Source organism: Dasypus novemcinctus, chromosome 20 (genome assembly GCF_030445035.2).
Source record: "Dasypus novemcinctus isolate mDasNov1 chromosome 20, mDasNov1.1.hap2, whole genome shotgun sequence".
NCBI classification, from domain to species: Eukaryota; Metazoa; Chordata; class Mammalia; order Cingulata; family Dasypodidae; genus Dasypus; species Dasypus novemcinctus.
In genome coordinates, this window is record NC_080692.1 from 7,873,638 (window position 1) to 7,891,666 (window position 18,029).

Genomic DNA, 18,029 nt, shown 5'->3' on the forward strand with positions numbered 1-18,029 from the left:
ATCAGCAGCACCGTGAATCTGTGTTTCTTTTTGTTGCATCATCTTGTTCTGTCAGCTCTCCGTGTGTGTGGCGCCATTCCTGGGCAGGCTGCACTTTCTTTTGCGCTGGGCGGCTTTCCTTACGGGGCGCACTCCTTGTGCGTGGGGCTCCCCTGCGCAGGGACACCCCTGTGTGGCAACACCCCTGCATGGCAGGGCACTCCCCGTGCGCATCAGCACTGTGCGTGGGCCAGCTCCACACAGGTCAAGGAGGCCCGGGGTTTGAACCGAGCCCCTCCCATGTGGTAGACGGACGCCCTGACCACTGGGCCAAGTCTGCTTCCCCATAGTAATATTTTGATTATGCTCCTTCATAGTTTGTAACAAACATTTCACAACAATGCAAGGTGTTGGTGGTTAGGTCATGTATGGGAGCCCTGAATGATGTTATGCATGTCATGTTTATTTTGTAAGTTCTCAACTTTCACTATACATGAACAGACATCTGCACACCAATGTTCATGTGACATTATTTGCAACTGCTAAAAGCTGGAAACAACCCAGGTATCCATCAACCAATGAATGGATGAACTGTGGTGTATTCAAACACTGGAATATTATGCAGCTCTAAGAAGAAATGAAGTTGAAAGCACATGACAATATGGATGAACCTGGAAGACATTATGTTGAGTGAAGCAAGCCAGACACAAAAGGACAAATATGGTATGACTGCACTACTGTGGACTAAATATATTGTGTAACACACTGCATGATCCATTTATACAAAATGTATATATAAATCAATTTATAAAGATGAAATTACATTAGTGGTTATATAGGGCTGGGGAAGGAATAATAAAGGGTGTGGAGTTTTCCTTTCTGGAGTAATGAAATGGTTCTAAAATTTTTATGGAGATGAATGCACAACACTGTGATTGATTATAGTCATTGATTATACACTTTGGATAGATCATATGGTATGTGAATATATCTCAAAAAAAAAAAAACTGAATAAATAAATAATTGTACAAGAATAGCCAGAAATAGCAGTTATGTACAGCAGGGAAAACAGAGAGATTGAGAAGTGAAGAATTTTCTTGTTTGTCTGTTTTTTATTATTATTACTATTCAAATAATGAAAATGCTTTAATAATGAATGACATGACAAATCCACAACTATGTGCATTCAATACCACTGAATGTACACTTTGGATGAATTGTATGCTTTATTAATATGTGTCAATAAAATTGATTTGTTTTTTTAAAAATTTTGTGAAAGTTTTTTTTAAAAAGGCTCTTAAGAAAATGAAAGGGAAAGTCATAGACCTGAGGCAATATTTACAAAAATACATATCAGCTAAATGACTTATAAGAATCCTTGCAGGGAAGTGGATGTGACTCAAGCAATTGGGCTACCATCTACCATATGGGAGGTCCCAGGTTTGGTTTCCGGGGCCTCCTGGTGAAGGCAAACTGGCCCACACAGAGAGCAGGACTGTGTGGGGAGCTGGCCTGCATGAAGAGCTGATGAAATGAAAAAGAGACACAGAGGAGAGACAATGAGAGACACAACAAAACCTGGAGCTGAGGTGGCTCAAGCGATCAAGCGCCTCTCTCCCACATTGGAAGATCCCAGGGTCAGTTCCCAGTGCCCCCTAAAAAGAGGACGAGAAGAGAAGACAAGGAGACACAGAAGAACGCACAGTGAATGAACACAGAGAGCAGACAGTGAGCGCAAACAGCAAGGGGAGTGAGGAATAAAAAAATAAATCTAAAAAAAAAAAAAGAATCCTTCCAACTCAGCAACAAGAAGACAAACAGTCCGATGTAAACAAATGAGCAAACTATTTAAACAGGCATCTCACCAAAAAGAATATATATGAGCGGCAAATGACCACATGAAAATATATGCAACATCATTAGTCACTAGGAAAACGCAAGGTATAACCACATGAGATCTCACTGCACACCCACTAGAATCTAGGCTTTTGTACATCTTCCAAGACACTAAATGCTGTCAAATTGCTCTTTAGAGAGGCTGGACCAATGATACACCTGTCAACACTGAATAAGACAACCCATTATTTCACATCCTTACAAACTCTTGGTACTCTAAAATTTGTGCCCGCCAGGTAAATGTAGAATGTATCTGATACTGTTTTCCCCTTGATAGCTGTGACTTTCCTTGACAGCTGTGACTTTCCTTGATAACTGTGACTTTTGCCCCCTATGGGTTTATTAACTCTTTGGTCTTCCTCTTCTGTAAATTGTCTGATCATATCTTTGTCCAATTTTCTATTAACTTGACATTTTCTTATTGGTTTAGAGTAGTTCTTTACATTTTTTCTTTACTAAGCATTGCTTGGGTGCATGCAATGCAAATATTGTCTTCCTGTTTGCCACTTACCCTTTTGCTTTGTTTATGGTATTTTGTGACACAGCCAAGTTTTACCTTTTATTGTAGTCAAATGTATCAAGTTTTTCCTCTATTTTGTGTTTTTGTGTATTAATAAATTCTTGTAGGCCCACAGATCATAAATAAATTATATTTTAATTTATTATTTAAAGACATTTACTTAATTTCTTGAAACAATTGTAGCTTATATTTCACATGTACTTCTTTAATTTACCTAAATTTATTTCTGTACTTTCATTTTTACAAAATTGTCAATAGCATTATTTATAATAGAGCTATCTCTCGATCATTACCTAACTAGTAATCTATCAATCTACATATTTCTGCACATATGTTAAAGTAATTAATGATATGCATATTGAAGTATTTAAGGTGATGTATACTGATATCTCCATTTACTTTGAAACGCTTCAAAAAATAAGATAGATTGCTGGATCAACAGAGGGATGGTAATGAAAAGAACAAGTAAACTATTAATGGTGGAATCTAAGAGGTGGGCACGTAAATGTTGGTAAATTTCTTCAACTTTTCTGTCTGTTTAAAAATTTTCATAATAAAATATCAGGAAGAGATATGCAATAAAGAGACATTTGTAAAGTGTTCTCACCAAATGATAACAAGGTTATTTCTGGGTGGTAATTTAATTTAATGGTCACGAATCATTTTTGTAAAAACACTTATATTACTTAAAAAAAAATTTTTTTTTAAGGGAAAATATAGGTTCTCAGGCTCCACTCCTGGCAAACTGATATGAGATTTGTCTCTGTAATTTCAATTTATGAAAAGCTTCCTAGGGAAACGGACTTTGGCCCAGTGGTTAGGGCGTCCGTCTACCATATGGGAGGTCCCGGTTCATACCCCGGGCCTCCTTGACCTGTGTGGAGCTGGCCATGCGCAGTACTGATGCGTGCAAGGAGTGCCGTGCCACGCAAGGGTGTCCCCCGCGTGGGGGAGTCCCACGCGCAAGGAGTGCACCCGTGAGGAAACCCGCCCAGCGTGAAAAGAAAGAGCAGCCTGCCCAGGAATGGCGCCGCCCACACTTCCCGTGCCGCTGACAACAACGGAAACGGACAAATGGAAGCGGACAAAGAAACAAGACGCAGCAAATAGACACCAAGAACAGACAACCAGGGGAGAGGGGGAAATTAAATAAATAAATAAATCTTTAAAAAAAAAAGAAAAGCTTCCTAGACAACTGGATAATCAGCCTGGCCCAAGAACCACCAACCTTAGTATTTTCATTGCTGTGAAACTGTATGTGAGGCATCATTTTTCCAAAGAATGTTGACATTGCATTGGATCTGTTTCATTCATATACACAACACCCCAGAGTTAAAGGCTGCACAGTAAGTTAACTGCAGAAGGTGGTTCTGTCTCTTCAAAGCACCTGGAGAGCTGGAGAAAGCTCCTCAGAACCCCGAAAACACCCCCATACCTGCAAGAAGCGCTCCACCCGGCAGGAGGAGTGGTCGGGGCCCGCCCCGTCGTAGCCATGGGGCAGGAGGATCACAATGCCACTTTGTAGGAGCCACTTGGCCTCTCCTGGAAAAGCAGGACAGAGGGAGTGAGAATTCCCTGAAGCTGAACGGAGCAATCTGACAGAATCTGAGTTTGCTGCTAGACTCCCTGGCACTTTTGGGGACATGCATTACCTCACGTTGGTAGATGATCCCTAGGGAATGAAAGTTTATTTTTCCGGGTTAAAAAAAATGCCTCTGAGGACGCACACTGGGCTTTAGCGAGTGAGCGGAAGATGAACTGAAAGTTGAGCGTCCCGGCTCCACGGACTGCGCGTGCCACCCGATTTCAGCTCAGGGACGCCTCCTCGAAAGGGCAGCCCCCACTTTTCCGCACAGCTTGGCTCACAGCAGCGGCACCTGTCCTCAAACTGAGGGCACAGCCACTCAGGAGAGTTCCCGGTCAAGGCAAGGGCCGGCCTCCGCCAGTCTGTGTGCTTCCTCATGGCTAAAGGCCTACAGAGAAACACAGCGTGGGAAAGACCTCAAGTGTGCCCTCCACACTGCCCAGTGGTGCTCCCAGAAAATGCCATGGAGCGTCTGGAGGGAGACTTGGACTTTTTACTTCATACACTTGGAATTTTTACAATAAATAGGTGCTGCCTTTATAAACAATGATTAAATAATAATTGAGAGGGAAACGGATGTGGCTCAGTGACTGAGCACCTGCTTCCCATGGACGAGGTCCCGGGTTCAATCTCCAGCCCCCAATACCTCAAAGATAGATAGATAGATAGATGACAGCTAGCTAGAAAGATACACAGATAGATACATAGATACATAGATAGATAGATGATAGATAGATAGATAGATAGATAGATAGATAGATAGATAGATAGATAGATAGATAAATTCAGAGAGGAGTGGGTGTAGCTCAGTGGCTGAGTGCCTGCTTCCTATGTAAGAAGTCCTGAATTTGATCCCTGGAACCTCCTAAAAAATGATAATAATATCAATACAGACACACAGCATTACAACTTCCAGATACTTGAATGTATCAGGAGTGAGGGAAACTCTTTTCAAGGCTACCATCCACTCTCCCCACAAATCCTCACAGGCACCATTCACTACTGGTTATTCATAGTCAGCTACTCAACGCACCCCAAGAACTGACCCCAAAGCCCCACAGCCTAGGCGCTTCTAGGGTATTTGTTGCTCTGCATAGCAGAGCAGCTTCCCCAAGGTGGCACCCAGCCCTCTGTCAGCAGAGAATGGAGATGCCCCGCCGGCCCCTGAGGTAACCCTGAGGTAACTCTCCGACAGCCACCTTGCCCCAGTGGATGACAGGGCAAGCCCTCAACTCTCCTGAGGCACCACAGGACACAGGAGTCTCTTGAGCAGCAAAGCCCTTTCCATGCATCTTACTGAGGTGGTGGGCAGGTCTCCATCACACATCCACAGGATCATACCAACCTCCAGAGATGAACGTGTCAAAGATGATCTGGGCACCATTGAAGAAATCGCCAAACTGAGCCTCCCAGAGAGGCAGTAACTTAGGACTTTCGATGCTCATGCCGTATTCAAATCCCAGCACAGCCTCTTCTGACAGGGGGCTGTTGCTGACCTAATCCAAAAAAAGAGAACAGAAAGAGGGCTCGGACCTGAGTCAGGAAAGAGGTAGCATGGCATTTCTACAAACACCTCAGAAGGGAAAGGCGGTGTGGTGGGAAACTGGGGGTTTCACTCCTGGCAACATTCCTCTGAGAAAGGGCATCTAATGCTCTTCATCAATGATGTATTTTGGAAAAGGGGGGACAAAGAGGGGAAGAGCTAAAAGAGGTGGGGGCTAAAAGAGGAGAGGGGAGCAAAGGTTTGCTTCAAGGACAAGCACCATGCACTTCTCAGGTGACCCACCTTTGGAGCGGAGAGTAAAACAGTGTCATGCAAGCTTAAAATAAAAAAGGCATAAAACAAAGGAGGAAAGGAGAAAGACTGATAACTAAAGGCCTACCTTTAATCAGCTTCCATTATTCTAACACCATCCTTGTACAATAAATCCAAAAAACTATCATGGCAAGTTAAAAAAAAAAAGCGTAATACAAAACTATTTCTCCAAAGAGTCTAAAGAGACATGACAATTATAAGTACCATGATTCTTAATTGGATGTGAGGCTTTGATCATTTATCATTTATTTCCTGGTTTTGACGGCTGCATCGCAGTGATGTAGGAGAATGTCCTTGTTTGCAGGAAACACAGCCTGGAGCACCAAATGGTTCAGGAGGAGAAATGGTACTATGCATCTAACTTTTTTTTTAGTTTTACGTTTGTTTCAAATATTTCTGCAGGTCACATCTTTATGGAATAAGATTCAGCCATAAAAAATGAAAGAAGTTCTGATACATTCTACATCGATGAACCTTGAAAACAATGTTAAGTTAAAGAAGCCAGGCATAAAAGCCACATGTCATATGGTTCCAGTCATTTGAAATGTCCAGAAGAAACAAATCCACAAAGGCAGAAAACAGATGGGTGTCTGCCAGTAGCGGCAGGGGAGGGAAGAATGAGGAGCAACTGCGAGGGTATGTGGTTTCTCTTGGGGTGATGAAAATGTTCTGATATTAGACAGTGGCGATGGTTGTACAACTCTGTGAATATAGTAAAAACCACTGAGTTTTACATATTGAAAGGCTGAATTTTATGGTAGGTGAAATACTTTAATAAAGCTGTTATTACAAAGAATTACAAAGAACTCGGAAAAGAAATTACATCCCTGTTATGATGACAACTATAATTATTTGTGATTTTTATACCTGGAGAAGAACAGAGACAATACAGAAAAATGAAAATAGATGCTTTATTAGTATGGTGGGACTGTGTGCTTATAATTTATCTTTTCTGATTTTATTTCAGTTATAATCTATATAATACACCAACTCGAAAACAGAGTTTTCTCAGATTTCCATGTAATTATAAATGAGGTTTGAACTAGACACTTTTGCCCCTCTGCCTATCCTTAGCTCCTGCCCAAGGCTGACATCCCCATCCCTCTTTCTGCTTCTTTCTAACTCCTCTTTTCTGAGCCTCGCCTCTTTGGCTTTCTCTCCTCTGCATATGGACAAAAGCTTAAGAATAAAACGAGAGCTGGGAAGCGGATTTGGCTCAACTGATAGAGCATCCACCTACCACCACATAGGAGGTCCAGGGTTCAAACCCAGGGCCTCCTGACCCATGTGGTGAGCTGGCATGCACAGGGCTGATGCATGCAAGGAGTGCCATGCTACGCAGGGGTGTCCCCCGCATAGGGGAGCCCCATGCACAAGGAGTGCACCCCTCAAGGAGAGCCGCCCCACATGAAAAAAAAGAGCAGCCTGCCCAGGAGTGGTGCCGCACACATGGAGAGCTGATGCAGCAAGATGATGTAACAAAAAGAGACAGATTCCTGGTGCTGCTGACAGGAATGTAAGTGGACAAAGAAGAACACACAGCTAATGGACACAGAGAGCAGACAATGAGGGGGAGGGGAGAGAAATACATAAAAATAAATCTTAAAAAAAAAACAAAAACCAACTACCCAGAGCTATTCATTGACAAGGGCTCCCCCAGACATTGCTTCCATGTCAAGCTTCTAGAAATAATCATCTCATCCACGTGTCTCTGCTGCCCTAATTCTGGCTTCAACTAAATACAGTCTACTTTCTGCTTTCACTTCTCCACTGAGATCGTTTTTCATGAAGCCAATCATTGAACTTTCACTTGCTAAATAAATCCAATGGCCATTTTATTCTTCATCTTACTTGACCTTCCTTGATTTTGATGACACTGGGGACTCTTGGATCGGCTCCATCCTTTCTGAGTACTCTTTTTTTTTTTTAAGACTTATTGTTTATGCCTCCCCCTGCCTCGCCTTCTGGAGTGGAGAGAGGCTATCAATCTCTTACGCCACCTCAGCTCTCTGTTGTGCCACGTCTCTTATTGTCTCTCCTCTGTGTCTCTTTTTGTTGCATCACCTTGCTGTACCAGCACTCCTGTGCAGGCCAGCACTACGCAAAGGCCAGCTTGCCTTCACCAGGAGGCTGTGGGAATCGAACCCTGACCTCCCATATGGCAGGTGGGAGCCCAATGGCTTGAGCCACAGCTGCTTCCTCGAGTGCTATTTTGTGATAAACTTCTCCTCAGCCAGCCCCTTGAATGATGTTTTCCCAGGGCCCTATCCCTTGGTCCTTTTCTCATTCTATTCTCTTTCAGGGAGATTCTTCCACCCTGTGGTCAAATGGCCCCTCACCCTGATTAATAACCTGCAACTCTGAAGATCACATTACACATATATAATGGCCTGATGGAAACCTCTATCATTCAGCCACCTCAAGGTCAAATATCTAATACTCGATCTGTCATCTGTCCTTACCAGACCTGTTCCCTCTCCTCTACTCTCTGAGGTGAACGTCATCATTGTATACGAGTTGCCCAAGTCAAAACCCTAGAAGATAAGCTAGATGAGTGCTTCTCCTTTACCTCTGAGCCTATCACTAAGTCCTATCACTTGAGCTTTCTGACTAGTTCTCAGGCATGGCCCCATCTTCCATCTATCCTGTTACTATCCTAATCTGGGCCCCCATCATTTCCTCCCTGGAGGACTGAAAGGCCTTCTGAACAGCTGTCCTCGCTAAGTTCTCATCCTTCTTCAGTCTAGGCTTCCAAAGAATTGTCAGGAATGGTCTTCCTACCATGAAAACCCGACCAAATGTTCCAAATTCCTCCACAGCTCGTCCTTTACGTAACACGCAAAGCCTCTCGCAAATTGGGCAGACCTATCTAGCCAGTCCCCTTTCTTTTTACCCTGTGTCCACTCAGCAGCTTGAACTCCAGGCACATGCAGCTACATGTGTAGCAGCTCTTACCAGCCAGGCTCTCTTACTTCATGGCTTTTATGTGTGCTATGAGATGCTCTCCCTACACTTAATAGATGACATACTCCTAATGTCCTGCAAGTCTCAGCTCAGATCTGGCTTCCTCCCCCACCAGGTCCTGACTTCCCCACAGACGCCCAGCAGCTCCTTCTCCTAGCCATCCATTCCCTGTGGATTACCTGCACACCTCAGAATAATCTTATTGACTTTCTTAATGCTTTTACTCAGTCCAAAGAGTATTCATGGTTGCTCATAAATATACACAATACACAACAAGACAGTGTAAAATTTAAGTGAAGGGAAAGAAGATAAATAAAGATTGAGCCATAACAGATTTGGGGGAAGTGGATACGGCTCAGGCAACTGGGCTCCCGCCTACCACATGGGAGGTCTCTGGTTTGGATCCCAATGCTTCCTAAAGAAGACAGCGAGCTGGTGCGACAGGCAGGCGTGGCAAGGTAACACAAGAGACACAAGAAGAAAAAGACATAATGAGAGATACAACAAAGCAGGGAGCAGAGGTTCCCAGTGCCTCCTAAGTAAGATGGTAAGCTGACGCAACAAGAAGGCACGGCAAGCTGACACAAGAAGATGACACAACAAGAGAGGCGGGGAGGAAAAATCATAATGAGAGACACAACAAAGCAGGGAGTGGAGGTGGCTCAACCGATTAGGCACCTCCCTCTCACATCAGAGGTCCCAGGTTCAGTTCCCGATGCCTTCTAAAAAAACAAGGAAGATGAATAGACACAGCAAGTGAAAAACAAGGGGGTGGGAAGAAATTAAAAAATAAAATAAATCTTAAAAAAATAAAACAGAGTTGGGAAAAATACATACCCTGAGCACCTGCTTATTTATCACAGCAGCCACCAAGGCCTCCCACTTTCCTACCAGCTTTTATAGATAAAGAACCCTGGCAAATTACAGAATTCACAGCACTCCTACAAAAAAGGCAAACCTATTTCTCACTGAAGCTACGACCATTCTCATTACCAAGAAACAAGAAGGGTCTTCAAATAAAGCACATGGAATTAGACAATAAACGGTATCTTTAACAGTATCCTCATAACAGACATAAAAAGTTTCATTGGGGCCTTTTAAATAGCAATATTCAAAACTAAGTGATACTATATATCAAATCACAGTTCAATAAGAGACATTTGGGGCAAGCAAAAGAGCAATCACTTCAATATCTAGATCACCCATCCACCTTCATCTAACTCCATCTTCTTTTAGACTATCTTAAAGATGAGCAGCATGAATTTTGCTTTCGAAGTGAGTTTTTTAAAGTGAATTGAGTAGCAATGAACTCAAGATTATACTCCCAAGCAAATGGCTGCAATAGGAAAAAAGCTAATATTCCATTAATCAGATCCTAAAGCATAACTCATTTTAATAAATACCACACACCAGGTGCTATACTAGTTGTCAAGGAGACAAAAATGAAAAGACTCAGCACCTGTACTTAAGATTCTGAAGAGTAGCACACAGAAATGTCAGGTAACATATATTCATTAAACCCACAAAACCTTAGGGCATAAGGTAATCTTGAGGAAGTGGTTTTGTTATGCAGGCAAGAAAAGGTGGCTTACTATCCACGTCTTTGCCTTGCGTTAATAAATTATATCATGATGCAGATTATCCTGTCAATTGTGGACTGATAAAATGCACATCCATCTGAAAATGTACATGATCACAGGTATGAAGCCATGGTAAAACAGCACTAGCCTACTCTCCAGCACACACTTCCATTTCAAACGTATAGACCTGTATGACCCATTCAGCTCCCTTCTATTTCAAAACGTACCGAATGCAAAGGAGTCGACATCTGATGCAAGGTGCTTTAAGAATCCTATGGCTCAGGAAGCGGACGTGGCTCAGCTGTCACAGCGTCCACCTACTATATGGGAAGGTCCAGGATTCGATGCCCAGGGCCTCCTGACCCATGTGGTGAGCTGGCCCACATGCAAGCTTCTGTGTGCAAGGAGTGCCATGTCCCACGCACAAGGAGTGCGCCCCACAAGAGCCACCCCACGTGAAAAAAGTGCAGCCCGCCCAGGAGTGCCGCCACACACATGGAGAGCTGATGCAGCAAGATGATGTAACAAAAAAGAGACAAAGTTTCCTGGTGTCACCGAGGGTGCAAGCAGGCATAGAAGAACACACAGCAAGGAAGCAGACTTGGCCCAGTGGTTAGGGCATCCGTCTACCACATGGGAGGTCCGCATTTCAAACCCCGGGCCTCCTTGACCTGTGTGGAGCTGGCCCATGCACAGTGCTGATGCGCGCAAGCAGTGCCCTGCCACACAAGGGTGTCCCCCGCATAGGGGAGTACCACGCACAAGGAGTGCGCCCCATAAGGAGAGCCGCCCAGCATGAAACAAAGTGCAGCCTGCCCAGGAACGGGACCACACACACCGAGAGCTGACACAACAAGATGATGCAACAAAAATAAACACAGATTCCTATGCCGCTGATAAGGATAGAAGCCACCACAGAAGAGCACACAGTGAATGGACAGAGAGCAGACAACTGGGGGCGGGGGAGAAGGGGAGAGAAATTAAAAAATAATAAATCTTTGGGAAAAAAAAGAACACACAGCGAGTTTACACAAAGAGCAGCCACTGGGGTGGAGGTGGGGGAAGGGGAGAGAAATAAAAAGTCTTTAAATAAAACAAAGAATCCTATGGCTATAGCGATGGCACTTGGATTTTGCAATAGATGTTGGAACATCCTACCTCCAGAAATCCCTTCTGATTAGGATCCAGGTGGTTCAGCGGGACGTAGATGTCACCCGTCCTCTGGCAAACGACCATCGCGTGCCTTTGACTGAAAGTTCCACGGCCGACGTCTTGGCCACTCAGACGGACATTAAAACCTTAAGCAAGCAAGGGAGAAAAAATCCAGATTCCCATGAATAACCCAAGTCATAATAAGTCCCAGTGCCCCTGTGATGGATGTAGGATGACAGAATACCCGAAAGTACCCTGTTTCTGTCCCTGTTGCTAGGATACGAAGGAAAGAATTGTATGTAAATTACAAGGTAATAGAATCATCCCTCTCTTTCTGCCAAATTTCCACTTTCAGTGCTCGAGAATATCCTGTTGAAGCAATGAAGTATGAAAACTAGCTTCGATCAGTTGGCCAGACCTGCGCAAAAGCAGCCCCTTGCTGTCCTCACTTCAACTTGCTTGATTAACATAGTAAATTTCTCACCCAGGGGCGGAGTTAACCGCCCCTTTTTTGATCATGCAATATATGGGCAACTGTGATTTTCTGAACATACTAATCATACAATAATATAACCAGCTGTGTGTGTTGATCCATATGCATAAACGCTAATGCACAATCAAAATAAATGCTAAGTAGTAGCTTGGGTATTTAAGCAAGAGTGAAACTGCAGCACAGAGAGTCGGGTCTGAGTCACTTCAGATTGACCTTGGCTCTTTACCTCTGCAGATGTAATAAATGGGTTTGCCTAACTCTCGTGTTGAAGTTTTCTTCATGCCATCTCTGGTTATCCATAAAGGCCCTGCCTCAAGGTCTAACACCTGGATTCTGAGAGATCAGCACAACTGGAAAATTTCCCTTAAGAAAACAGATTATCCTTATTTAAACCTGCCCTATATTCAGAAGTCTATAGTCAAGGTGAGGTTGTTTAACATGGAAAGTCATCACTTGCCCTACAATTTGGAGAGAAAAACACCTTTCTAATACATCCGGCATTGAGCTTTCTGTTTCCAAAGTACAGGAACAGGTGTAAGCTATTCTTTGATGAAGATTGTCAACACCATGTTATAGCACCATTAGGTGAGACAGTCAGGTAAGAAAAGTTCACACATTATAGACCCTCTCTAGTCGATGAAAGTGACAGGAGATATTAATAGTTGTTAATTCAAAAACTGCAGCTGTCACATGTAACAAGCGTCTTAAGAAGCATGCTCCACCAGCTGTGCAGCTAAACAGAAAACTTACCTTGAGCAAGTAATGAGCCCAAAGCAAGGGCTTCTGCTGTGGCCCAGTCTAGCTTTGTTCCATCTATCAGTTTCTCTACTCTGGACTACAAAATTAAGGGGGAAGAGAAAAGAGACTTTTAAGAGTCCACGTATATCCCTTTACACATTGAATTCAAAGATTTAATGCTACAAAGGTAACTATTAAAAACACAGGGAAGCGGACTTGGCCCAAAGGATAGGGCGTCCGCCTACCACAAGGGAGGTCTGCGGTTCAAACCCGGGGCCTCCTTGACCCGTGTGGAGCTGGCCCATGCGCAGTGCTGATGCGTGCAAGGAGTGCCCTGCCATGCAGGGGTGTCCCCCGTGTAGGGGAGCTCCCTGCACAAGGAGTGTGCCCTGTAAGGAGAGCCGCCCAGCACGAAAGAAAGTGTAACCTGCCCAAGAATGGCGCCGCACACATGGAGAGCTGACACAACAAGATGACGCAACAACAACAACAAAAAACACAGATTCCCAGTGCCGCTGATAAGGATATAAGCAGTCACAGAAGAACACACAGTGAATGGACACAGAGAGCAGACAACTGGGAGGGGGAGGGGAGAGAAATAAATTAAAAAAATAAAAATCTTTTTAAAAAATGAAAACATAATGTTGACTTAAAAAAAAGGAAGTGGAGAAGGATACTTTAGAGTATGGTAGCAATTATGTAAAGTTTAAAAACATGCGAAACAAACACTTCAGGTTAGCAGTTCCTTCTGTGGATACACAAGAGGAGATAAAATGCGTTTGAATACATGAGTGTAGCAGTTTGATATAGTTATGAATTCCAAAACTAGATACTGGATTATGTTTGTAAACTGGTCTGTACCTGGGCGTGATTAAATTATGATTAGGGTTTCTATTGGGTCACGTCAGTAGGGCGCTGAGGTCCCACCCCTTGGTGGGTGGGGACTCATATATAAAAGACATGGCAAAGGACAGAGTTGAGGATTCTTAATGTTAGAGTTTTGATTTTAGAGTTTGATGCTGAAGTCTTAAGCTGGAGCCCCAGGAAGTAGGCACACAAAGGAAAGAGAAACAAGTCCCAGGAAGAGAGAAACTCTGAGCCCAGAAAGAATCAAGACCCAGGAAGAGAGGAGCCCAGGAAGCCTGAACCCTTGCAGACATCGGCAGCCACCTTGCTCCAACATGTGGAAATAGACTTTGGAGAGAGAAGTAACCTATGCTTTAGGGCCTGGTATCTATAAGCTCCTACCCCAAATAAATACCCTTTATAAAAGCCAACAGGCTTCTGGTATTTTGCATCAGCACCCCATTAGCTGACTAATACAATGGGCATGTGTATTTGAATAATCTATTAAGCTGGGAGCAAGAACATAGTTTGGGGAAGCGGATGTGGCTCGGCTGATGGAGCATCCGCCTTCCATATGGAGGGTCCAGGTTTCAATACCCGGGGCCTCCTGGCCTGTGTGGTGAGCTGGCCCACGCACAGTGCTGCCACATGCAAGCAGTGCCGTGCCACACAGGGGTGTCCCCCGCGTGGGGGTGTCCCACACGCAGGGAGTGCACTCTGCAGGGAGAGCTGCCCCGCATGAAAAAAAAAAGAAGAACATAGTTTGTTATACTGTCTCTAGACCTATAATAGAAAACTTAGAAATAAAGTTAGTATTTTGCAATAACTCAGAGAAAAATCTGTCCTCATCCACGTTTAAGAGAGAGGAACACATTTAATTCGCATGGAACAACTGTCCAAGTTTCCTCAGGATTCTCCCAGTTTTAGCACAGAGGCCCGCATTCCAGGAAATCCCTAGGTCCCAGGCAAAGCAGGATGGTGGTCACCCAGTATTGCACATGAAACAATATGCGTAACCTCAGCATATTTATGGGTCTAAATGGTGGACTTTGGGGTAGGTGTGCTGATTTTGGTGTCTTTTATGTCAGCCACCCAAAAGAATGAATTATCTCCTCATCTCTGGTCAGAAAAATTGAAACAGACATTCCTGGGTTTCTGTATTTTTTACAATGCACATGTTTGAAACCCAGAATAATAAATAAGCAAACAATTAAATAAATGGAGACGATTTAAAGTAGACAAAGTTTGAGTTCACTGACTTTCAGTAGCAAAACAACACTAGGGTTTGGTTCAGCCAAACAAGAAGTCCAGATCAATACCAATCCCTTGGCTGAGCAAGAAGAAAACACAGAAGCAGGAGATTCGCCTGCAGTCTGGAGAGGCCCTACCTGGACATACATCTTTAGAAGGTGACTGTGCATCTGGAGCTCCTCCGGCACCTGCACAGACTTCACACCAATAAACCGCAGCAAGTCCAGGGGCACGCCCGTGTTCCAGCTGGTGATGCATGCTCCTGGCCAAACCAGGCCCTGCCAGTGGGCCTGCAGGCCAGAGGCAGGGGGGCTGTAGTGGGCCATGTTGGTTAAGTGGTCATTTAACTTGGTGTAGTAGGAGGCCTTTATTTCAGACACCTCTTCCAGGGTCATGAGTCCCTCGGCAACAAGGTGCTCTGCGTATGTGTCTGGGATGCTCTTTCGGTCTCTGTCGAAGAAAGAGCAGGGGACAAAATCAATCTGATGGGTTAAAAAACAAAGAGAGAAAGAAACAGTCATGGTCGAAGGTACTGTGCAGTCTCCATCTCCATGAACAGGCACTCAGCCAGGTTACAGCTTCTTCCAGGCCAGCAAAAGAGAAAGGAAATTGATCTTTACAAGCATTTGGAGTACATAATAATTAATAGTAGAGATTTCCTATGAATTTGGTAAGTTCTGGGAAGTTACTTACAAGACTGACCTATATTGTATACCCACTCAACAGGCCTTTATTTCAAAAAGTGTTGAACCCAAAGTTACTGCCTCTGTTACTGGCTGGATCTGTAACTAGAATAATTGGCAGCTGGATTTTCGTTCACCAGTCATAATGCCACTCCACATTCATAAAACACTTTCAAGTTCAGCATCTGTTCCGACACTTTATTTATTTATTTATTTTTGAGGTACCAGGGCCAGGGATTGAACACGGTACCTTATACGTGGGAAGCCAGCGCTCAACCACTGAGCCACACTGGCTTCCCCGAGTTGGTTTATTCACTTGTTTGTGTTTTTTTTTTGTTTTTAGGAGGTACCAGGGATCAAACTCGGAACCTCATACATGCGAAGCAGGTGCTCAACCACTTAAGCTACACCTGCTCCCCTATCATATTTAATACCGACGAAAGTGAGAGGCAGGCAGGACAGACTCTTAAAAAGGGACCCGAAGCCCACTGAGTTACTCAGCTGGTAGGTTCAGAGCTAAATAGAGAACCCAGATTTGTTCTCCCCAGAGCTGGGCTCTTCCTGCTACCTCTGTCTGCCCATAAAAGGTCTTTCTCTGCTTTACTTTATATCTATACTTTATATCTCTATCACAAAGCAGGGGAGAGGGATCTACTTTGCTTTCCAGTATCCAAAAAGGAAATTCCAAAATAAGACATGCCCTATCAGTCAGATGAATTTTCTGAGTTAGCACTGCCCAGTAGAAATAGAATGCAAACCACCTGGATCGTTTAAAATTGGCTCAGTCACACTGGAAAAGAACCAGGTGGGATTAATTGTAATAATGTATTTTATATAACCCACTAGAGCCATAAGATTGTCCTTTCAAAACCTAATCAATCTAAAAATTATGAATGAGATATTTCACTTTCTTTCTTTCACACGAGCTCTTGAAGCTCCAGTGCGTATCTCAGACTATAGCACACTTCGGTTCAGCCTAGCCACATGCCACATTTCTAGGGCTCAGTGGCCACCGGTGGCCACGGCTACCATACTGGGCAGCACAGGCATGAGTGTTCATTAAAGCTGCTCATGTTGTCCCTCGCCAAGGCGTGAAGTAGTTGCAGATCTACGGTGTGTAGAGGTGAATTTCTTGTCTTGTCAATGTCACCCTCAGTAGCTTTGGGCAAGGTTCTGCCTACGCCCTCTACTTCAGTCTTCTGGTCCGCTAAGTTATTGAGTTGCTCTTTCTCTGTTTGATGAGGAAACTGGTAGAGTCTGAAGACTATGGGAATATATTGTAAGAACCTAGGTTGGCCAGCCATCACTTTGCCCGAGACGGTGCCAGTTTTAGTACTGAAGTTTCATGTACCAAGAAACCCATCAAGAAACGCCCTAATCCTGGGCCAACGGGGATGGTCAGCCACCCTACTGGAGAGCAGTAATGCAAATAAGAGCGAGCACGACAGGTGGCAGGGCGTTAACCAGAGGTCTGTAAGTGTACCTGATGATTCTGTACATGGTGGGGTTGGTGAAGAAAGGCTCGTCCAGCTCATTGTGACCCCACTGGCGGTAGCACAGCAAGTCAACGATCACGTCCTTGCGGAACCGGCGCTGGTATCCGCATGCCAGCCGTGCGGCCCGGACCACTTCCTCTGGGCTGTCTCCGTTGACATGGATGATGGCACAGCCGACAAGCTTCCCTGCAGTCGAGAAGACCAGATGAAGCAGGCAGTGAACCCAGAACGCTGCCCGGCCCACCTCCATGTTGCGTGGCCCGTGTGACAAGGACAGCCACGTCCTCGGGGTTGGTTTGGCTGGGGTGTTAAGAACCTGGGCTTTGGAGTCCAAGTCCCAACTCTGTGACTCACTGCCTGACCCTTAAGGTTATGTGAATTCACTGAACCTCAGTCTCATCTAGAAAACTGGTAGATAGCTCCTGCCTCATAGTAACCAGGTAAAGATGAAAAACGTGCGAAGGGCACTGTCTATCATCAGAGTCTGCAACTGCAAGCAGGATAGACCCATCCATCTGCCCCGCAGGATCTGCACCCCCTCTCAGTAAGTGTGGGAATCACCTTCCCAGAATCCTCAAGATTGGAGAATGAACGATGGACTAGACTTTCTAGTATTCTACTATAGACTTATGGTGATACTAGCAATAGAAGAACTTACATCAGTGATGTGGAGGCAGTGGCCACTGGAGGTTCTGAGGGCAGGGAGAGGGAATAACAGGTGTAATATGGGGGAATTTGGGGGACATTGGAATTGTCCTGCATGACCTTGCAATGACAGATGCAGGCCATTATATATTTTGTCATAACTCACAAAATTATGCAAGACAGAGTAAACTGTAATGTTTACTTACCACACTTACCAGCAATGCTCCAACAGGCGTTCATCAATTCTAACAAATGCACCACAGTAATGAAGGATGTTGTTAATGTGGGAAAGTGTGGGATGGGGGAGTGGAGCATATTTTTTTTATATAACATCCATGTAATCTAAAGTTTCTTTAAAATGAATAAATTTTTTATGTAACATTCA

The 18,029-nt window shown here is 44.2% G+C and overlaps 1 protein-coding gene across 1 annotated transcript in view; it reads right to left on the reverse strand.

The window, feature by feature from the left end:
- Nucleotides 1–18,029, reverse strand: part of DHTKD1 (dehydrogenase E1 and transketolase domain containing 1) — a 72,896-nt gene that overhangs the window by 12,819 nt on the left and 42,048 nt on the right. The window contains exons 7-12 of the mRNA XM_058282407.2: nucleotides 16,987–17,185; nucleotides 14,958–15,270; nucleotides 12,736–12,820; nucleotides 11,499–11,638; nucleotides 5,326–5,476; nucleotides 3,831–3,937 (exon numbers count right to left, since the gene is read on the reverse strand). Of these exons, the coding sequence (XP_058138390.1) occupies nucleotides 3,831–3,937; nucleotides 5,326–5,476; nucleotides 11,499–11,638; nucleotides 12,736–12,820; nucleotides 14,958–15,270; nucleotides 16,987–17,185 (995 nt within the window). The remainder of the gene's footprint in view (nucleotides 1–3,830; nucleotides 3,938–5,325; nucleotides 5,477–11,498; nucleotides 11,639–12,735; nucleotides 12,821–14,957; nucleotides 15,271–16,986; nucleotides 17,186–18,029) is intronic.